General features: G+C 48.5%; 2 protein-coding genes across 11 annotated transcripts in view; one reads left to right on the top strand and one right to left on the bottom strand.

Moving 5' to 3' along the window:
• SDCCAG8 (serologically defined colon cancer antigen 8) overlaps positions 1–22,992 on the top strand; it is a 275,423-nt gene that overhangs the window by 244,258 nt on the left and 8,173 nt on the right. For 4 of the 7 annotated variants that reach the window (XM_030812583.1, XM_030812584.1, XM_030812582.1 and 1 more), the window contains one exon: positions 5,646–5,772. In XM_030812583.1, the coding sequence (XP_030668443.1) occupies positions 5,646–5,772 (127 nt within the window). Of the gene's footprint in view, positions 1–5,645; positions 5,773–16,277; positions 16,620–22,992 lie in introns of those variants that run through there. The other 3 variants (XM_030812585.1, XM_003267326.4, XM_030812587.1) reach the window with 1 other exon arrangement.
• Positions 16,243–22,992, bottom strand: part of AKT3 (AKT serine/threonine kinase 3) — a 356,898-nt gene continuing 350,148 nt past the window's right edge. For 3 of the 4 annotated variants that reach the window (XM_030812590.1, XM_030812592.1, XM_030812591.1), the window contains one exon: positions 20,408–21,840. In XM_030812590.1, the coding sequence (XP_030668450.1) occupies positions 21,755–21,840 (86 nt within the window). In that variant the 3' untranslated portion in view covers positions 20,408–21,754. Of the gene's footprint in view, positions 21,841–22,992 lie in introns of all 4 variants that reach the window. The other variant, XM_030812589.1, reaches the window with a different exon arrangement.

The raw sequence follows: 22,992 nt of genomic DNA, 5'->3' as shown, positions 1-22,992 counted from the left end.
CCGCCAGCCCAGCCCCTCACCAGAAGAGCCTCTCTCTTCCAGCCCCTGCAATCTGGCTTCTGCCCCGGCCGGGACCTCCGCAGGGCGCTCCGCCACCAGGTGGCATTTCCCACAAACCGGCCACTCCGCCCTGACGCCTCTCCTCCCTGGACCCCCATCTCCCTTTTTCCTCCCTCCAGGATCCCACTCTCAGTGTCTTGCCGGATTCCTGTCCGCTGCCAGCTCTTGAATGCGGCGGTTCCTAAACCCCTATCCTGGGGCGAGCCCTTCCCTCTCACTGCAGAAGAGCTTCTCTGCCAGGGGTGGTGCGGGCCCGGATATCTGCATTTTTAACAAACTCCTCACACTGACAATCTTTGCCAACCCTTCCCAGGCAAATCTTGCCCCCACGTTGATGGCCTCGCCTCCCAGCAGGTTTGGCCCACTCAGCTCCAGCTCCAGCTTGGCCCTTCGTAGGCCCCAAGCTGCATAGCTGCCTGGTGGGTGCGTGTTCCACAGGTACCTCGGACTCGCCCTGACCCCAGAACTTCTCTTCTACTCCAGGCCGGTCCATCCTGCCATCCTCTGTCTGGTAAATGGCACTGCCATTGCCTGCAGGACCGAGTCCATACTTGTTGGTTTGACTACAGAGTCCAGCGTCACCTCCCTCTGAGCAGCCTGCAGCCTCTGGTCCAGCCACACTGTACAGCTTGCAGTTTCCAGACACGCATTGGCCTTTGCAGTGCCGCCCCCAAGTGGGAAGGCCCTGCCCCTGGCCCTGGCCAGGACAGCACCCACTCATCCTTTCCCATCTCAGCTTGCCCGCTGAGTGACTTTGAATGAATAATTCATGTTGTCTGTGCCTCAGTTTCCTTAACCTTAAAGTGGCGTAATAATTAGTTCCTGCCTTATGGAATTGTGAGTGCTAAATAATAAGTACAGTGCCTGACATAGTAAGTGCTCAGCATATGATGATGACGAGCTGTGTCTAAGCAGGTGCAAGCCCTCCCAGGCTTCTCTTCTGTAATATTGGCCATTTCTCTTCATGCCTCAGTGTCCTGTTTTGAGTTGAGCATGTTTCTTTACAAGTGAGTCTCTCCTCCATTGGCCGGGAACCGCCGGAGAGCCGGGAGCATTTGTCATTCTTGATGGGCCCCCAGGACTTAAATGAGTACTTGAGAGGTGTTGCCCGGGCGCGGTGGCTCACGCCTATAATCCCAGCACATTGGGAGGCCGAGGCGGGCAGATCACGAGGTCAGGAGTTAGAGACCAGCCTGGCCAACATAGTGAAACCCCTTCTCTACTAAAAATACAAAAATTAGACAGGTGTGGTGGCACGCACCTATAGTCCCAGGTACCTGTGAGGCTGAGGCAGGAGAATTGCTTGAACCCGGGAGGCAGAGGTTGCAGTGAGCCGAGATCGTGCCACTGCACTCCAGCCTGGGTGACAGAGCAAGACTCCATCTCAAAAAAAAAAAAAAAAAAAAAGAAGAGAGGTGTTTACCAAGGGTTGGTTCATTTGGTGAATTAACTCAGTGAGTTAACCACCATTAACAATGGTTAAGGACACCTGGGCGCTGGCTCGATTTGACTCCAGTAGATTTGACTCTACTGATGACTTGTGTGACTTTGTGCAAGTTAACGTCTCAGCTTGTTTTCTCATCTGTGAAATGGGGATGATACTAGCATGTACCTCCTAGGACTGTACCGAATTTTAATTAAGATAATGATTGAATTTAACAGGTAGTTTATTGATTAATTAAATTTACACAGGTAACTGGCGCAGTGAGCCCAGAGGCTCAGTAGGTGTTAGCAGTCATCAACGGTGCTATTTGAAACTGTGGGTGGATGAAGAGGCGAGCTCAGGACCACAAATATGACAGAGCAGTAACCACCATGGAAAAGAAAAGAGAGCTTATGTGTCTAGGACACCCTAAGAAATCTCTTCTGACTGATGGCAATGAAATAGCCATTAACAGAGGGTAGGCTGGTTTGTGCAGGGTTGGAGGCTTTTCCAAAAATAAATAACTTTAAAAAAATCTCGGCCAGGCGCGGTGGCTCATGCCTGTAATCCCAGTACTTTGGGAGGCTGAGGTGGGTGAATCATGACGTCAGGAGTTCAAGACAAGCCTGGCCAAGATGGTGAAACCCTGTCTCTACGAAAAATATAAAAATTAGCTAGGCACAGTGGCAGGAGCCTATAATCCCAGCTACTTGGGAGGCTGAGGCAGGAGAATCACTTGAACCCAGGAGGCGGAGGTTGCAGTCAGCTGACATAGCACCTCTGCACCCTAGCATGGGCAACACAGCGAGACTCCGTATCAAGAAAAAAAAAAAAAAATCTTGGGCCAGGCATGGTGGCTCACACCTGTAATCCCAGCACTTTGGGAGGCTGAGGCGAGTGGATCACCTGAGGTCGGGAGTTTGAGACCAGCCTGACCAACATGGAGAAACCCCATCACTACTAAAATTACAAAATTAGCCACCATTGTGGCACACGCCTGTAATTCCAACTACTCTACTCGGGAGGCTGAGACAGGAGAATTGTTTGAACCCGGGAGGCAGAGGTTGCAGTGAGCCGAGATCGCACCATTATACTCCAGCCTGGGCAACAAGAGCAAAACTCTGCCTCCAACAAAAAAAAAACAAATCTCTTTTCCCAATATTTGTAATATTGGGAGTCTTCAAGTTGATTTAAAAATTGAGTCAATTGGAATCCATCCTCAGCTCTTAGCTGTGAAGGGAGAGCTGCCCCTTCTGTGGGGATCTCACTCCTCATAGCAGGGGCGCTTCTGTGTGTGGAAACCCTGGTCAGCTGGTCCCCTGCTGTCCTGTGGGGCTTACACCCAGGCACTTGATTCAGCGGGTCTGGGTGGTGTCTCCTTCCTCCTTCCCACCCCAGTAATCGCTATAGCCTTCCCAGGCCCCCAGGTTGCAAAGCACTCTGGACTAAACCTCCTCCAGGTTCTGAGGCCTCCATAGGAGGAAGGTCTAGGCCAGAACTGGCCCCATCGCTGAAGGAGCCAGGGTGGCCTGCCATGACCGGCGTTTATGCTGTGAGAGCGGCTTTGGCCCTGCCCATTGCCCTGGATGGGCTACCATCCCTTTTCAGGAGTTCAAAACCACATACTGAACCCATCGGTCCAAAGGACCTTCATCTCATTTGATCCAAGCACAGGGCAAGGGACCACATGGACAATGGCTGCTCGTGGCACCTTCTTGCCATGCAGCGATGTCATGGTGTCATTTGTCACATTTCTGTTCCATTCTTTTCAAGCAAGCAGGAAGCCACGGGGCTACTACCTCAGTTGCCCTTAGCCAGTAGCTCTCTCCACAGGTAGGCCTTCATCGGAGGGGAAAAGCCACTTTAGGGTAGGCCTTCATCGGTGGGGAAAAGCCACCTTAGGGTAGGCCTTCATCGGTGGGGAAAAGCCACCTTAGGGTAGGCCTTCATTGGAGGGGAAAAGCCACCTTAGGGTAGGCCTTCATCGGAGGGGAAAAGCCACCTTAGGGTAGGCCTTCATCGGTGGGGGAAAAGCCACTTTAGGGTAGGCCTTCATTGGAGGGGAAAAGCCACCTTACGGTAGGCCTTCATCGGTGGGGAAAAGCCACTTTAGGGTAGGCCTTCATTGGAGGGGAAAAGCCACCTTAGGGTTCCAGAGGTCAAGGGCGAATGATGCTTTTCACCCGCTGATTTAAATATGGAAGCATCAGATTGTCTGCTTCTCAAGGAAAAGAGCTGTTACCATCTCTGTCTCTTCAGCAGGACCCACTCCTGGGCCCCACAGCAGGGCAGGTGCTCAGATGAATGGTGGCGGCCTGCCTGTGTCAGAGGGTTGGCCTAGGCAGGTTCCCCAGTCCGCTGGCCTGGGGCGTCCTCCTCTCTCCCGGCCGCTCGCTGCTCTGGACAGCCCGGGCTCCGGGGCCTTGCAGGAGAGCTCCTGTGATCCACTGGGTGGCTTTGAGGGTAGCTCCCAGGAAAGGCTGCCTCAGCCCCAGCGTGATGGGGACGGGTAGGGGCGGATGAGGCTTCCCAAAGCAGCGATGGCCTTAGGTTTCGCCAGAAGGAAGCCTACTTTTCCTCCAAGATCAGAGGGAAGGATGGGGTGGGGTGTTGGAGCGTCACCATATATATACAGCACACACACACAGGGAAACACTCCTACTTGGATGGAAGATCTTTGCTGTTCTGTTGAGGCCAGCCTGATCCTGGAGGCAGGGTAGGGCCTGGCTGTTGCCCAGGCTCGAAAGAGGCGCCAGGGCGTCTCTGAGTCCTTACACTTTCTCCAGAACCTGCGGGCAGCAGGAGGCCCTTGTGGGGGTAGGCAAGGGGGGTGGGGGTGGTGGGGAATTGTGGGCGTGGCAGTCGGAGGCGCCCAGCCCGGGGGGGGCGGCGCTTCCTGGGAGCATGCGTAGTGACGGCTCTGCCTGGGCGGGGGCCTTAGGCTGCTGCTCCCACCTCCCCCGACACAGGTAGGGAGCCCCGCAGACCCGGACAACGCTGGGTGTGGCTGAAAACAGGGAGTCATGGTGCGTTCTGGGGAAGGGCCAGGGCTGGGGGCTCGGGTCCCTTGACCGAAGACACCAGCCAAATCCATCGGGGGCCGAGAAGGACGGTGGGGCAGGGCCGGGGGAGCCGCGGGGAAATGGGAGGGTGTGGGCCGAGCAGCGCGGGAGGCGGGTACCGACCATCGCCGGGTTTCCCAGAGGGCAGTGGTACCTGTGCCCACCTGTGCGGCCTTTTTTGTAAAGGAACCTATCCCAACCCGAAGGCCCAAACATGCGGCCGTGTAAATGTTCAGTTGTGCTCGGAGTCCCAGGAGAGCCCGAACTGAGGGCAGCCAGAGGCCGGAGTCCGCAGAACGGCCCACGAGGTCTTCGGCTCGGTACCTGGAGTTTGAAATGCACCTTGAGCTTTAATGGCTGTTTCCTTGTGAGAATCCGAGTTAACGTGCCTGCTGGTGCTTTTGATGGGTGAGGACGGTGAGGCAGGCCACACATCTCACTTCTTTCCAGAACACTTGTGGGTAGTCGTTCAATTCCAAATGTAATCCAAAGCCAACAGTTCCATGAGTGACCGTGCTGCTGGCTGTAGGAAGCCGACTGTGGACAGATGAGGATAATGGTCTGAGTGAATTAGCAAGTCTGGAGAGGGGCGCCCATGAGCAGAATGACAAATTTAGGATCTTTAAAGACATCTGGTCAGCGATGCCGGAGCTCGTGATGGACTGAGTGATTAATAATGGAAAACCCTTACTTCAGGTTTCCACGGCCCTCACCCACGTCCCCAGCCGGGGCGGCCGTCTGCTCAGCCTGCCAGAGACCTCTCCAGCTGAACAATGGCGGCATTTAGGCCCCGCATCTTTGACCTCTGCTTGGGAGTTCAAAGTTTCCTTTTTCTTCTACTTACCCCACTTATCTGCGTGTTTTCTAATTGATAGTGTACTGAGATGGCTCCCAGTTCTCACGCACATTTGCTAGAATGTTACCTTCACACAGTGGGTACCAAGGGCCCACTGCTAGCCAGACCCTGGCACCTCAGGGTCACCCTAGGGGTCCTGCTCCTGGTTCCCTATCAGGGGCTTCCCTCAGATACACACAGCCCCTGGGCCTGTTGAAAGGCTGACATTATCCCTTTTTAATTCTGCCGTGGATTTTTTTTCCAGGCTAAGGCAGCTGGATAAGCACAGCCAGGCCACAGCCCAGCAGCTGGTGCAGCTCCTCAGCAAGCAGAACCAGCTTCTCCTGGAGAGGCAGAGCCTGTCGGAAGAGGTGGACCGGCTGCGGACCCAGGTACTGTGCAGAACGCGGCGCAGGTGGGAGTCCTTGGGCGGGCGTCTACAGGTGGGTCTTTTATGCACCTCAACAGGCCGGCTTTGCCACGGATCACATCGGTTAGCAGTAAGCTGGGAGGGAGGTCCTAAAGACTGCTGGGCACAGTGCAGGACCCAGAGAGGCGGAGCCATGGGCCCGTCCTGGTGAGGGAGTTAAAGTCCGTGCAGGTGAACACACCCAGGCCCGCGAATCAAGGGACCACACCGAGTGCCAAGTTGCGCCGTGCAGGCCGCGGAGGGTGCGAGAGCACGGAGAAGCGGGAGGACGGCCGTGGGCGGCAGAACAGGCTTTTTGGCGGGGGATGGCCTTGAGCTGCCTCTGAAGGTCGTGTATGGTTTGAATTGGTTGAGGAAAGAGGTGTTCCCAATTAGCAAAGTCGTCTTCAATGGAATACAGGCATCTCGTCCTAAATTAGCTGACTGATTACTGGGCTAATATCTTGAGTGCTTGCAGAGCACCTGGCAGTGTTACACGCAGAATATGCATTAATTCCCTTCACCCTTGAAGAAGCAGGCGATGCTGACTTTATTGTCTCCATGTTTTAGATAGGGAAACTGAGGCCCAGACAAGCGTTACAGCTGGCAAGTAGGGGCACCGCAAATGGAAGCTGAGCCTGACTCCACAGCTGAGGCTTTCCCCATTCAGGTTACATCCGGGGCCACCAGCAGGGAAAAGGGAGGAAGGAAAGTGTCCCGGTGAGTTTGGAACGCAGTATGAAACCTCTTGTTTTCTAAATCGCTTCTCTTCCTGTCGGAGAGGCTGTGCATTTTGCCCCATCAAGCAGTTTGTTAGGATAATGAGGTGGTCCATGGGCTGACCAAGGCCTCCGCCTTTAATTAGGATTGCACCCAGGTGCTCTGTGGGTGCCCTGGGGACTTCGGGCAGTAAGTGCTTGGAATGATTAATATGAAAAATGCATCTGGAAATGAAAACGAAGAGAGTCTCATTCTCCTTACAAAATGACCCTGTGTTCAAGGAACCTGTAAATACTGACTTTTCCCACTCGGTCCAAAATCCCTCTGCAAAACGTGTTCACAGATAGTAAATGAGCAAGTCGGAGCCACAGCCGCACTGCCACAGCTAATCTAGGAGGGGAGGCCTCACCTGGCACGCTCCATGGCAGGGCCCTGGAACCTGAATTTTGCCAAGCTGTTGGGATGATTCTGGAGGACAGTACATTTTGAAAACCTTCAAAGTATTTGGAGCTGGAAAGAATAAACAATTATTCCAGGCTGTGTCACTGTGCTGAAGGCCCCACCCCCGCTTCAGACAAGTAACTTAAGCCTTTTTCCAGGCTCAGTTTCTCTTCCGCACGGTGGGCGTGGTGCACGCCTGGCTTCACGGGCTACTGGGCGTGCTGAGTGCAGGCAGGATGCCCCACAGGCCCTTGGGCACACAGGCTGAGGACCTGTGAGGGTGTTTCCTTTCTCCCTCATCTTCAGAGGGTCCTGGGAGAAGTTCAGGGAAGGCAGAGAGGCCTGCAGAGCAGCAGCTGTGGGACCAGTGCCACTCCCCTCCCCTTTGCTTTCAGGATGACCCCCTCATCCTCCACCAGACCCAGTCCAGAACCCAGCCCTGTGGGCAGGTGTCCAGGGAGGGCCCCAGCAGCACCTGCTTTAGGCCTGGCTAGCCAAAGATCAGGACCACTGGGTCCACTAGGTCTCCTGGCAGGTGACTGGGCTCTCGTCACATAGGAGGGAGGGACCGTGACTCCTGGCATGAGTGAATCTTTGGCGTCTAAAGCCAAGAACTCGGTCGGACCTCAGGTTGTGGCGAGTCTTCCGTGGAAGCTGGAGCACACGGCAGCTTCCTTTGGGCTCTGGACTAGATCAGGAGAACGTGGGCTTTGCCTTTTAACTCCCCATCTGCCTGCTTTACAGCACACTTAGATCTTAACATGGATCACCGATGCTTAGAAGCCTCTTCCAGGGCTTTAAAAATCTGGTTATTGCCAAATGAGTTGCAAAATTTTCACAAAACGCATTAAAAAAACCCCAAACCTCAAAAAATCCTCAGAAAAACTAGCAGGTCTTTCTTCTTTTGCCTGAAGCAACAGCAATGATTTGCCCATCCTGTGCTATCTGATACTGGCCCATCTGGCTCATCTCTAAAGCGGCCTTTCAGATTCAAATATTACACTTGGAGTTATTTTAATATGAACATGACAAAAGAAATTTGGTAGAGGGAATGTTGGCTTTCAGTTGCAAATACTAGTGGTCAGAGAGGAGGCAGGGATCCAGGTTTGCAAGCTCTCTGCTGAATATCTAAACCCAGAGCCCGCTTTTTCTGGCTAAGCCTGGCCTTCACCTCTAGGTAGGGGCTGTCAGTGGGCTTCAGCCTCTGCGATGCCTTCTTGTCATGGAATCAGCTTGTGAGTTAGGCTTCTGCTGAGCCGTGATGTGGGCGAGGCTGCTGTGGGTTGGAGCAGGTATTTTGGAGGAGGTGCCGCCTGAGGGTTCCAGAGTGCTCAGCCACCCTCTCTGTTTTCCTGGAGTGGCCTGTGGGTCCAGATCTTGGGCAGCTGAGGGTTAGAGCTGCCCTCATGTCCAGGTTAGAGATGGTTTAACTAAAGGCTTCCATTTTCTCAGCCTGGATGAGTTAAGCTTAACTTAATTTTGCATGTCAAACTCTAATCATCTCTGTCCACTTAACACCCAGAAGAGAATGGGTTGGGCAGCGGTTCCAAAGCAAAGTCCACCCCCTTTCCTTCACTCCCTGTCCTGGGTCCTGAGCCCTGCTGCCCCATGGTGGGGCTCAGGCTGGCCTGTGGCCTCCGACAGGAAGTGTCTAGCCTGTTAGCAGGCTTCATTATTCTAAATTGTTTCTGCTTGAATTCTGAAACACTCACAACAACATGGCTGGCAGAGGGAGCCCCTGGTAGTGGTAGCTGCCACATGGATGCTTTTGGCCACGAGAACCCCCATCCTCCCCGCTCCCCAGTGCTGTCTGCGGTGGGCAGGGCTCAAGGCACTGGCTCAAGCTCTCGGCTCATTTCTTGGCTTTTTTTCGAGACGGAGTCTTGCTCCGTCACCCGGACTAGAGTGCAGTGGTGCAATCTCTGCTCACTGCAACCTCCGCCTCCCGGCTTCAAGTGATTCTCCTGCCTCAGGCTCCCAAGTAGCTGGGATTACAGGCACCCACCACCACACCCAGCTAATTTTTTTTGTATTTTTAATAGAAACAGGGTTTCACCATGTTGGCCAGTCTGGTCTCGAACTCCTGACCTCAAATGATCTGCCCACCTTAGCCTCCTAAAGTGCTGGGATTACAGGTGTGAGCCACTGCGCCCAGCTGTGTTTCTTTCTTTCTTTTTTTTTTTTTTTTTGAGATGAGTTTTGTTCTTGTTGCCCAGGCTGGAGTACAATGGCATGGTCTTGGCTCACTGCAACCTCTGCCTCCTGGGTTCAAGCAATTCTCCTGCCTCAGCCTCCCAAGTAGCTGGGATTACAGGTGCCTGCCGCCATGCCTGGCTAATTTTGTATTTTTAGCAGAGACTGGGTTTCTCCATGTAGGCCAGGCTGGTCTCGAACTCCTGACCTCAGGTGATCTGCCCACCTTGGCCTCCCAAAGTGCTGGCATTACAGGCGTGAGCCACTTTGCCCAGCCTCTTGGCTTGTTCTTAGTTTAGGGTGACTACAAATAATGGCATTACTGATCTCCTGCCTCACCTGGGGGAAACAACTTCAAGAAAATGGCTTTTAAATGTCATGAAATGGCTCTTACTTGTCCCTGTGGAGAAACAGACACTGAAGCACTAGCCCCGCTTTGCCTAGACTCAGTTCCCCACACGCTGTATTCCGAGAGGGGCAGGGCCTCCAGACACACACCCTGGCCTGTCTTTTGTTTGAGCCTGAGCTGGGTAGTCACACTCTAGCCTTTTCTTGAGAGGCAGGCCCTGGCTGGGGGAGGCTGCAACCTTGGTGGTGGGGGTGGGGGGAGGGGGATTCGGGGTGAGGGCAGTGGGTCTCGGGGGAGTTTGGGCAGGGCCTGACAGCTTGGAGCAGGGTCAGGGGTCTGCGACCCAGAGCCTGGGGGCTCTAACATCTGGCTAGGAAGGTTGGAGCCGGCTGGTGAGGAAACATGAGTCTGGAGGGGAATGGCATCTGGGATAGCAGAAAACAGAAATTGTCTGTCCACTTAGAGGATGGTCTCAACCATCAGGATGATCTCTGTGTCTGCTTGCTTATTTGGTAATGAATACGGTTTCGGCTGACTTGCATTTTCTGGTAGCCGTTGTATCCTGAGCAGGCTGCTTGGTTCTGTCTGCAGTGTTCAATCTGGGGAGTGATTCCCTTTTAGTCCCCTCATATGAATCACTTACAGTTTAGAAAACAGAGTCGGAAACTGACTTGTCAGTGGTTAATCAGTTGGCCCTATGACTTTTAAGCATTCTTGGCAGTGAATTTACTTTCTAATTTGATTTAAACTTGTGCATGGATCCAGCAGCCATATGTGATTATATTCAAGATCATCGACATTATCTCATTATACCAAAGGACTCATAGAAGAGAGCTGAAAACAAGCAGGGGACACAGAGACACAGAAGATGCTGAAGGCAGGAAAGGCCCCTTGCGACTGGAAGCAAAAGGAGAAGGGAGGCTCTAGAAAAGGGACAGCTCTGGGGGAGCAAGACTCCCTGCTTTGGGAGGCCTGGCTGCAAGGCGGAGCTGTTGCAGGCTGCCCATGTTAGGCCTTGGAGGTGTCACCTAATTTACTGTGGTCCTTCCAGGAGCCCTGGGGGCCTCGCCCAGCTGACTTAGGAGCCACCACAAAGTTAGCTACCTGTAAGACAGATGGTGCTTGAATAGAATAGCAAATACATTGAATAAAATAAATTAAAGAGCCTCCTCCTGAACCAAGATTTTTTGGAAAGAATTCTAAATAGATGAAAACAAACAATTTGATTTCAACCAAATTGTTGTTTTTTTGTTTTTATCCTGATTTTCACCCGAATTGTCAGTCTCAAAAATAAACACTGATACATTCCCAGAAAATATTTCTCAAATAAAAACTGACTCTGTTAAAGTTTGCCCTGATTCTTTCAAAACTGTGTACAAGACACTGTCAACCAAAGTGACTTGCATATTTTTTTAAATAAACTCGAACATATGCAGCTAAAATGTCATTAACTCCCTGCTGCCTGAGTGTTTTTAAAGAATGACACGAGACCCCGGGTGCTGCATGTCTAACATAAGCATCTCGCGACCTTCGGAGAAACTTCCCCAAACACCTCCAACAGCAGACAGTTAAACTTTTTGTTTTTTGACTGAGCACCCTGTGTATAATTAATATTGAAAAGCACATAGGGCTTCATTTTAGACAGACTTGCTCTTCCGTTAACAGTTCACTTTGTCCAAGAGTGAGTACTTTCAGAATAAGAATCATGGGAGAAAAGTCAATTGAATTTTATATTCCTTCAGATACATTCGCTCTACTTATTGCTTCCTGAGTCAGACATTACATTTCACAATATAAATTCACAATCAAGATTTTAAAGGGAGCTAAATATTTTAATCCAATTAGACAAGTGAACAAAACACTGAATATTACATGTAGTGTAGATAAGTGGTTCTTGCCTTTAAAAGACTGTAATTCCGTCACATTACAACCCCAAATGTCAGTGTTGTCTTTATTTTTAACACTTTCAAACATGAGGCAGCCAGAGGCTCCACTCTCTGCTGTTGGTGACACTGTCTGTCCTTTGGGAATTCTTAAAATCTATTTACCATGGAAACATGGTTCATATAAAACACAGACCTGCCTGTGCGTAGAGGAAGTTCTCGTGACTCAGGGGACTTGAGAAAGCTGGAAGATGACAAACTCAGACCCCACAGTTGGGAAGGAACCCTTGGGCTTGGGTGTGCCCTGGGGAGGACAGGCGGCACTGCAGAGCCAGGGCCTCCACCCCGGCCTCATGTGTGCTGGGGCCTCCCTGGCCTGTGTGGGGCTGCCTCCCTCTCCCCGCCAAGTCCAGCCCGAGATGCTCTCTTACGGAAAGTCCCACCTCATGTGTGCAAGGCGGCCTTCTCTGTGGATACCTTTCCATTTCTCTGGTTTCTACGGCCCCATTCCTTTCTCGGAGCCCAGAAGCAGCAAAGCCAAGCCCTGCAGTGGAAGGGAAGGAGGGCTTTGAACTCTGACTGCTGTGTGGCTGCTGTTGTCAGAGGCCCAGCCGGGCAGCCAGGAGGGAAGAATGGCCGCTGCCCGGCGATGGCCTTAACCGTGAGCTCCTGCCTGCTTTGCAGCTGGCAGAGCCAGGTTCCTGGAAAGGCCTGACCCGGAAGGCATGAGGCCCCTCAGCGAGAACTTCAGTCACCGTGCTGGGGACAGCAGGGCCGCAGGGGCCTGAAGGTGGCCGACTGCCCCTCGGCTCTGTAGAGGAGTGCTCCCTTCTAACAGGTGGGCGGTCCTGCTCCAAAGCCGTGTTTCCACAACTTCTGCCCAGCATGCTGAGGACACCTCTCTCCTCAGTGCGTTGGTGGCAAGCCAGAGCTCACGTGGCTTATTCCATCCAGGTTGCCTTCCCAATTTGGCAGCTTAATTCTGTAGATATCAAATTGGCTGCCCCTCATCTGCCAGAGCAAGCAGGAGAGCCTTGCATGGGAGAGTCTGGACTTTGAGGTCAAACTGCCTGGGTTCGAATCTCAGCTCTGCGTCGCTTCAGAGACATGCGTTAGCTCCCATGTCACTTGATTTCTGGCAGAGAAAAAGAAAAAAGATCCAGCTTCCCTTTAAAAGGAAGTGCCTCATATTACCCAGAGCCCAGCACAGATGATTATGAAACCAACAGGATTAGTGCTGAGATCATTGTGGGCTTGAAAGGGCCGTTTGAGATAAATAACCATTTTGTACAGATAGAAAAATAAGGCCCAGAGAAATGAAGTGAATGGAATTGGGAAGTGGCTGGGCAGGGAAATGAACTTCTCAGGCCACAGGATGTGTGGATGGGGGCAGGTACCCAAGCGGGTGCGGGCGGAGCTGGGCCTGGCTGCAACAGCTGCCGAGCCCTAGCCCTGGTGCCCAGAACACGAGGCGGAGGCGGGAGGTGAGCCACCAAGCGAGGCAGGGGCTGCCCTGGAGCTCTGTCAACTCAGGGCCAGCTTTGAAATGCCCCAGATGGAGGTGGGGGGAGGGGTCTGCCCTCTCCAGTTACAAATGGATGCTTTATTGCCAGGCACACAAGGAACAGGACCGTGTTTTGACTTGGCCAAACAGAGACAGCATGCCAGTGAGCAGAGCAGATAGCAGGGGGGGAGGGGATGTTACCTTCAGAAGGGTGGGCTAGAGCCACCCATGGAGAGAATGAAGTGCAAAGCCCGGGCAGGTCTCCCGTGAGCAGGGGCGAGGGGTGCCACCATCTCCCTGGGCTGCCACTTCTGGCCTTTCTGGCTGGTTTGGGAACAAAGCAGCAGCAAAGGCTGGCTGGACCCCACAGTGTGGTTGCCTGGGGAACGGTTCAGGTCACCCAGAGCAACTGATTTCTTACACTCAGAACTTAACAAACTTCAGAAATAAACGAGGCAGGGTTTGTGGAGAGAAGACTCCAATAGGATTTAAAATGAGAACAAAGAAAATGGGTTAGCAGCTGTGTGCCCGCAGATGGGGGCACGTTTCCACCACCTGTGGACAGCACGGCAGGGGAGCAGTGGCCAGGGTGCCCTGTCGGCCCCCTCTAAGCTGCAGGACAGCCACAGGAGGGCCACAGCAAGGGCCATGATGACAAATGGAAGGGCAGAAGGACAGGAGACACTGGCTGAGGGCTCATGTCCCACTGGCATACGCATGCTCTTCTCTCCTGGACAATGAGACCATGGTCACTGTGGTGTTGATGATAGGACTTTCTGGAAATAAGCATCGTGGATATCCCTAATGGCAGATAAGCCAGATGTGGGCTGTAACTAAGGCTTCTGTCTCAGTCAGAGAAATGTGTGTTACTGAAGAGTCAGCAAATGGAGGCGACAAAATGGTGACCTCCTAGGATAAATTATCCAGCCCTCCAGTACTGACTGAACGCTCACCATGGGTCAGGCACAGCTGTAGGCACGGGGGATGGCGCAGTGAATGGTTAAGTTCGACAGTGTAAAGTGGGGATGGATATGGCGCTTCTCACCTGAACCGCAGGAAATACAAAGCCCATGCAGATGGCCATGGCCGATCTGCTGCAGGAAGGAATCAGGCTGACTTCGACTGGTTCCTGGTGAGGCCCGCACATCTGTGTCACCCCCGTGCAGGCCCAAGGAATTAGGAAGTCACCTGTTTCTGGAACAGCTCCGATAATGATAAATTGCTAGGTAGCCTGGGAGCCCACAGGCATTACGTAGACTCATCATGAGAAATGCCTATTTCCTGGAGCTTATCAAAAAATCCTGCAACACATTTTTCTTTTACTTCAGGTCTTTACGCCTATTCTGTACTGTGTGTATGTGGGTGTGTTTTCTACCCAAAATTCGTCACTGCAGCCTTGAATTCTGGCCCATAGCAATCCTCCTCCATCAGCCTTTTGAGTTGCTGGGACTACAGGTGTGCACCACCACACATGGCTAATTTTTACAATTTTTTTGTAGAGATGAGGTCTCACTATGTTGCCCAGGCTGGTCTCAAACTCCTGGACTCAAGCGATCCTATTGCCTCAGCCTCCCAAAGCACTGGGATTACAGGTGTGAGCCACTGCGCCCAGCCAAGAGTTGAGTTGTTTTTCTTTTGAAGTGTTAATTTGTTGGGATTTATGCTTATCCCTTTTGTATTCAGTCATCCTAGCATTTCTAAGGTTAGGAAGCCACTGTGTCAAGAGCAAGGCCACCAGGCCACCTGCCTTATGTGGCCAATCCATGGAGCAGGGGTGGAGGGCCATTCAAACCAGTCATTTAGCAGGACTGTGCTGGGTCAGTTTGATCACCTGGCCTGGAGGGCAGGTCAGCTTGGTGCAAACCCTGCGTTTGATGATCGGATCGCATTGGTGGCAGTCTCCGTGCTGTGAGTATCTCACTGAGGACAGAAGGGAGTCCCCTCTGCAATGGCGGGGCTGTAGGGCACAGTGCACGGAGTGGACTCCTCATGGGCCACTCAGACAGGGCCTGGAGAACAAAGCACCCTGTGGGCCCAGGAAATTGTCGACCTGGCTCCACAGGCCTGGGAGGGCTGTGTGCATCAGATGGCAGGTCTACTAGGAGGAGTGAGGCCTCCTGCCAGAGCCCCACCTGCATTCAGCTTGGGGCCAGGCCCCCCACCTACTCTAACTAACTACCCTGCTGAGACCACTCCACTACTCACAGACCTGTTGAAGAAAAAGTTGTCCTCAGGTCTCTCACACACTGGGAAATCTACTTGAAATGTAAACATTACTTTTTCTCATTTTTTACAAAGGCAACAGGCTGATGCTCACATATTTCTCTTGAATGCGGACTCAGTTTCACTCATTGTCCTGTCTTGGAAATCCCCATGTAATGACGGCTTAAATTAGGTTGACAGAGTCCTCCCTTGGAGTCCAGCTTGGAAAATCCTCACTGGGGAGGGGCAGGCCCACTTCTCTTTTTGGAAGATGGTTCCTAACTAAAGAGGGACCAGATTGGGCCCCTGGCCCTGTAGTGTGTTCCAATTTATGTGACGTAGAAACCGGGATTTGGAAAATACCATCCTGGCTTTTCTCTGGACTTCACAATCTAGAGGGCGAGGACTGTGGCCCAGTCACCTTCCCACACAGTGCACAGTAGAAGCTCCAGACATGCTTTGTGGAGTGGAACCATTTCCAGTGGCTTCTGACTCTAGTTCCTGATCTGGTTTAAACTAATTGGGCAGCCATGGCAGCAGAGGCCAAGAACAGTATTCAATACTTTCTGAACTTGTGATTCTCCCCCAACCTGATTTGCATGAAGTGGCTTTGGAACACTTGTATCTGTGTAAAACTAAGAGACCTCAGTACACCCAATCCCATCTCCCAACACATGCGAGGTTTCCATGTGAAAATACTTTTGTATAGGTTACAATAAATTGCAGCTACAAATTTGGAGGTGTTTCAGCTTGTATTATTTCACGAGGAATTTCTTAGGGGCACTTGGCCTACACCCTGTTTTTGTTCTAGAATTACCTGCCGTAAGGTCAGATAAATTTTCAGTAAACAGATTCTGGCACAAATCAATGTGTCCTTTCCCAGACAGAAGAGATGGCTCTCTGGCCATGTTCTAACGAACCAGACTGTCCTTATTTAGGAGGCACGAGTGTCTGTAGCCTAGGTTGTCTTCAAATTTAACCCATTAAACCAGTTAACCTTATTTCATATGTGACAAGGGCTTTGCCGTGGACAAGATGAGGCACAAACTTTTCATATCATTTCCACATTTTTAGCAACAGATTTTTTTCTCCAACAGTTTTCATCATCATAAAAGGTGACTAAACCAGCAAATGAGAAGACAAATCACATTGAAGAACATGAGCTATTGAAACTTACTTTTTATTATTTTTTCCAGTTACCCAGCATGCCACAATCTGATTGCTGACCTGGATGGAACAGAGTGAAATAAATGATTTACAAAGAGATATTTACATTCATCTGATTTAGACTTAATATGCCACAACGCACCACGACCTTCCCAGGGTGACACCGCCTCAGCCTGCAGTGGGGCTGGTCCTCGTCAGCGCGGGTGCTGTCCCCGCACGCCGTCGGGCTGGAGCTGGAGTCTGACTCTAGATGAGCAGAGCTCCTGGTGTATGTATGTTTTCAGAAATGGCTTGAAGTTATGTGTTTAAATCTGCTCATTCGTATGCTAGGTTATACATATGATTTTCAATAAATGAACTTTTTAAAGAAAGACTTGAGTTGTAATGTTTCCTTTTTATCTCGTAGTGATGAACAAAACACACCAAAAAGGCACATATTTTAACTAGGCCAAAGTATATTAAGGACCAAACTTTTTTTCCTGCCATTCATTTTTCTTTTCATGATCTATATATCAATCACCCTTCACCTTTAATCAATGTCCCATCAGACTCCATTTTATTTATCGTCCTAATCTGTGCACAATCAATCAATCAGGAGACACCAGGAAGCACTATGTATTACTCTTTCCATTCTGTTAAACAACGAAAACAGACAAAAAAGCATCTTTGGCTCGGTGGTGTCAGATTTTTTTCTTCAATATGCAGTATTTGAGAGGAGCCTAAAAACGTACTTAGTGAAATTAGAAAATTTACTTAGAGTATATCAAATATCTGTACACAGATAATTATTTGTCTAAAATAGTATTTCTACTATACACAATTAAGCCCTCAAATGCTTTAAAGTAATAAAAACGGACACTGGACATACCGTGTTGTATCTTGTATCTGAGTATGACAAACACTAAAGGCAAGGCTGCAGTTAGTTAGGACAGGTCCCTGGCCTTCGGCTGCCCTGCCTGGCCAGTGAGCCATCATCCTCATCACCATCTCAACACAGAGCTGATGTCACCATATGCTCAGCCTTGCCTCTCAGAAGTGATGTGGATTAGGCTTTGGAGGCGGTGGCATGATCTACACACAGAGACCATTCGAATCTCTCGAGCATGTAAAAGGTTCAAGCCTGAAACAGTAGAACTTCTATTCAGATTCAGAAGTTTTTTATTTCATCAAATGTGCTAGACATAAAGGCTGTCACATAAGATATTTTAATTGTCCTTAATTCTGTTTTAGATATACTGTGAATAAATTATACAATATTCTAAAAATAGCACCTTTAAAGAATTATAGAGGTCACTTTATTTTAGCCTCCTGGATCTGTCAACCCCAGTGGTTTTGAGAGAAGAGCACATGTGAGAATGCCCTCAAATTTGGCCGTGTGACATACACATACATGCTTGACTCACTCTGGTCCCAAAAGCCATTCCTCTGTCTGGCTTCGTCACAGGAGCAAAGCCAAGTTTCTACAATAGTAGCTTTATGAGGTAAAATCAGAAAAAGGCCCCATCCAGAATGATTCAACGTGAAGTCAGACTGCAGTCCAGCCATCCTACCCATCTACATCACCCACGTCTAAGTTTGTTAATTTGCCATGACATGTTAGAAATACACTCTAAGAAAGGAAGTATGCAGAGCAGTACATTATCAGGAAGACGTTAATGAAAAGCTACATTCCTTCAGATTCTGGGTCCGAACCATGTGTTGTATAGATGATTAGGGTCTGAATGTCCCCGAGGTCTGAGACCTCCTTCATCCCTGGCTTCACAGTCCATCCATCCTAAATCCAGTGCTGAGAGGTCAGCGTCTCCCCTCAGAAGCAGCCCTTCATCAAAGTTTGCACAACCGCACTACTGCCATTTCGCTGAAGTAAAAATGATCCCCTATGTGTGTTTGAGCTACAAGGAATTTATGTATTTTCCTGTCACGTTTTATACAAGGTAGGTTAATACCAGCTGGGGCTATTAAAAATCTGTTTTCAGTAAAGAAGATTTAATTTGGGGGGATTACAGAACCACATCCAACAACAATAAACAGAGAAGTAGCAGATTGACATAGTGCTTTATTTAAGCTGTCTGTACGAAGGAAAATCACGTTCATCCCTATCATATATGTGTAAAAATACTAAGGATGTACAGTGTACAAAGACAGTCTCTCCTGGTTATTTCACACCCTTGTGGGTCATACACTTGAGGAAATAGACAGTTTAGTATGACCAACAGTAATAGTAATACAGTTTCTTGGGTTTATAGTTGCATCTGCTTAAAATCCTTAACCAGATGACTAGATCTTGCGCAGATCTAATGAAAGAACTAGCAAGAAATGTCACAAACTATAAACTAAACAAACTATAAAGCTACAGGGAGGTATTTCAATTACCAATTTAGAGGTTTTCTTTTTATTTAAATAAATACTTTACATTTCATGCTTGCCTGTAATGCACTACCAGGAGCAAGATAAGGAAATTCTACTGTAGACAGTACAAACAGTAGCAGCAAAGTGTGTACGTTGAGGTGTAATATAGAGACCCTGCAGTTAGTAAGGAAGGCCCTTACTTTTGTACTCTAGGAGAAGCAAGTGGCCCCTGCAAGAACAGTCAGCTTTAAGAAGCTGGAAATCAGGGATGGCAAATGGAAAACAATACTTGAATAATGCTATGTAATTAGTGTAGAAAGCAAAGCTGAGCGCGACCCTGCCAACCATCCAAGCAGAAATGGCCAATTTCCTCCAAGATGGCTGCATTATGACAAGAAGTCAAGCTTCATGACAGTTAGTATGGGCTGGAGTCTGCAAAGTCTGAACTGTATTCTCATAGAATGATTCCAGGTTTCAGGGTGTTCCACCTGCCAGAACCCAAAACTACAACTATGGGCAACACAAGGGAAGTTTTAGAAATCTCCCTCTACACACATTTCTGGTTATTCCTCCATGGCAGCTGACAGATCTGGAAGTGAAAACAGGGGATTCTCAAAATCAAAGCCAAGAAGACACCTTGTGTGACACCACTGGAGTCTCAGAGGGTGGAACAGAAGTGACTGAGCCCCAGGCATGGCTGGAGACTGAGAGCCAGTGTGAGGAGTGGCCCGCCTGGGGCAATGTCAGTGCCAGTCATTAATCTTTAAGAAGTGTTCTTGGCCAAGGTCATGGGAATCACTTTAAGATTTGGGGGGAAAAACCAAAACAACAAAAAGCTGTGTGCTTAGTGTACGGTGTCATGCTTTCCCTCTAGAGGAGTAAGTGCTCTGAACATCAGCCAGTCTCAGCTTTCTGCTCCTCCTCTCACCTGTTTCTTTCTTATATAATGGATGCAAGACGACTTAAAGAACATACCTTCTTGTCTACTTTTTTGTCAAAATAAAACATTCAACATAATTCCAAGTGAAAAAAAAAGATTAGCTATGTGTGTAAGTAAGAATGAACTACCATTGACTGTAACTTCCTACTCAATACTAAGGATGAACTTCACTCAGGTAGAAATATGAAAAATAAGGATAACGTTGATGTCTGAATATGTCTTAGCTGCCTTAGTAAAATGCCCTTTAACCCCCGTCAGTCCCAGTGGCCCACCCACTGCCAGCAGTGGTTTCATAGCTATAAATCCACACTTCCAGCGTCAAGAGGCTAAGACATCTGCATATGAATATGATTCATCCTACTTAGAAAGTCACTTGCTCTTTCATACAATGCAATCATAATACTACGTCATGCTGTAGTCTTCCATTTGGGAGCTGTCAGAGTTTAACTAAAATACATTTCCATGATCACTCCACGGAGTGGGATGGCCTTCTGCTTGCCGCAAGAACAGCCCCCAGCTCCTAGGACTTCACAGGCTGCTTTGGAAATTGTCAGCTCCTAGCACCAAAGGGTTTAATCTGAAGATCATCATTAATGAAGGAGAAAGATGAGGTTTGCATACATGCCCCCTTTCAGTGAGAAATGTTGGAATTTAGGGACATGAGTATATACAGAAAAAGAAAAGCTGGAGGTGTTCTCTTTTTTTGTTTTTTCCCTGATGGCTTAATTCAGTGATAAATGTACCATGATCCCAAGGAACACACCAGGTTCTTAGCCTTCACTGCCCACTTCCTAAATACTCAAGATGTGTTCATTTTGCCAAGTAAAGATCATTTCTTATCTTCACTCAGGTATCAATTTTCTTCATTACTTTTTGTTGCCAGGTCATCATAACGTTTCAATTCTTAAATGAGCAAACGTCAACAGCTATTTGTTTCTTAACCCCTTGGCATGGATACTTGGGGATTTTCTCATTTTCAGTACCAAGGGGTTAAATGGCAGCATCTCTTCTCCCAAAGCCAAATTCTAACCAATATATTCCATTTCAGAGCCTTATCATTTTTTTTAACAGAGGAGAAAAAGTGCATGATTCTCATCAGTGTGTACAATCCTTGCAAATGGGTCAAAAGTAACTGCAGTAAGTCTATTTTATATAAGTTGGAGCTGCGTTTGCTAACATGACATACAATTCTCATCACTAAAAAATAAATACTACTGCAATATAAACAAAATCATAAAAGGACATTCAAAGTTTTAACATCTGAGAAAAAGCTAATTCACGTAGAACTGAAAGTAAAAAATTAAATAAGGCAAACACCTGTTTACCTTGGTGTAGAAATTTTGGTGAAAAGCAGTATCATTATACCTGTCTACATTCTTCAGCCATCAGAGGTGATAAATGTCAAGAAGGAAAAAAGGTTTCCAAGCACAGGGGAAAGATGCTGTCTGGTGCAAATTGTTTCGTAAGACCCTTTAAGTGACCTTGACTGTGCATATGCCTTCATTTCTTGGTAGAACAGTGTTCACTTGCTCATGATTGCCCGTGAAGTCTCGACATCCACATGTGATATGGGCTTCTTCTACAGTATCCACCAGGAATTAACATATATATATTATATATATATCCCAACAGTTGTTCAGTCCTTCTACCAAATGCTTCCTAATCAATTCCAGCCACAGCTTAGTGATATATGCCTACTTCACACATGGATCTGATGTGCTTTACATATGCACGCCACCACCCTTCCACAATTGCTTGTTCTGAATTTATAAACTAAATCTTCTTAATCTAGTTAGTTTTTCTCTTCTAGAAAGTTAAAAAATGTACCTAGAATCAGTGTATCTCATTTAGCCTTCACTGAGGGAAAAACTAAAAGATCAAAAGATGACAATTGGTGCACAAATGAACAATGGTGGGCTCATGACTTCCAAAGGTTGGAAAATTACTTCTTAAAGTTGCTATAATAGTAAGACAGTAGCAGCAACAGCATGAGACCTTAGACTGAGATACAATTTCATGCAAAAACAAAAACTGGAGTGTATTTGCGTGTATGTGTGTTTTCATGAGGGTGAAAGGTGGCGAGGGGTGAAGACCCTTGGCTGGTCGGGGATGTCGGAAGGTGCCCCTGCTATGTGTAAGAGCTAGGACTGGTGATGTCCAGGAATCATTTTCAGTAATAAATTGAAGATGACAGTGAAGTAGCAGAATGAAAGAGACTTATTCTCGTCCACTTGCAGAGTAGGAAAATTGAGGGAAATGCGGCCGCCTCTCATTGTCCATGCAGTCCATACCATCCTCATCATCTGTGGGCAGGAAACATCTATTTTAATTTTACATTCATTTTTTGGAACATTATCTCTAGTCTATGTTTTTTAAACTCTGAACATAGGAAAGATGAACAGAGGCAAGAGCTCCCATAAACTTGTGTTTATCAATAAGCTGTACAGTAATTATACTTCAAAGATCATCTGATTTTCATAAATACATAGTCTATGAAGAAATAATACTATAGAATCATCTCTAAGACATCAAAATTTCAAGACTCAACTCAATGAAACAGTGAAAAAAAATGGTATTGAAGGAAACAGCAGTTTTTAAGAAGGAGCAGTCTTCAGTAACGTTTCATTTCATGTAACCACATATATCAAAATTGCAAATCAGTGAAATCCACAGCATCCAAGGTCTGTATAGAATCCATCATCGAATGTCTTCAAGTGATGCTTTAAGTGCAACTGCAAAATAAAGCTTCCTATGAAATTTCATTCAACATCTAGCATCTGGCTTAACTCACCTTTCCCAATTTCCCTATGATAAAAATTTAGCATGAACGGACTAAGTGAAAGAAAAAGAGGGAAGGATGTCAACATCTGAGTCCTAGCTCATCAGGAAACAACGGAAGAGACTTGAAAGGCATCAAAACAGGCCGCTTACAATCACAGTGTTCCTCCTGTCAGCCTTCCTGGTTTCCTGTATTTCAAAGATCACAGATGACCAGCACCCTCTTCTCATAAATGTCCTGTGATGACAGTCCTGTGCTGTTGGAAGCTCTTCCTTATATGTGACCACATGGTCAGCCACTCAGTCAACATGCGCTCCCACGCATCTGCTCTGGGCTGAGCACCTGTCAGGCCCATGGACCGCAGAACTCTGAACAAAGTTCCCAAGGGCCCCCTGGCCTCACAGTCTCCTGGGGGAAGTGCTCCATTTTAAATGCCCCGTGCTCGCCTCTAAGCTTGTTTAATCATATGCTGTCCTGCAATGGAAATCAGTGAATCTTTCCAATACTCAACCCTTTTCTCTTCAAGCAAAATAATTCAATGTCCTCAAACCCATAACAGTTAAGTACATTACCAATTTTTTTTAATATTCTAACCTCTCCAGGGAGCATCCGCTGGACGTGGGTGTAAACAAAGAAAGCATACAAGTCAGATCCCACTGCACTGAGGCTCTGACTC

Source organism: Nomascus leucogenys, chromosome 5 (genome assembly GCF_006542625.1).
Source record: "Nomascus leucogenys isolate Asia chromosome 5, Asia_NLE_v1, whole genome shotgun sequence".
Lineage (NCBI taxonomy): Eukaryota > Metazoa > Chordata > Mammalia > Primates > Hylobatidae > Nomascus > Nomascus leucogenys.
This window is presented reverse-complemented; position numbering and strand designations above follow the sequence as displayed.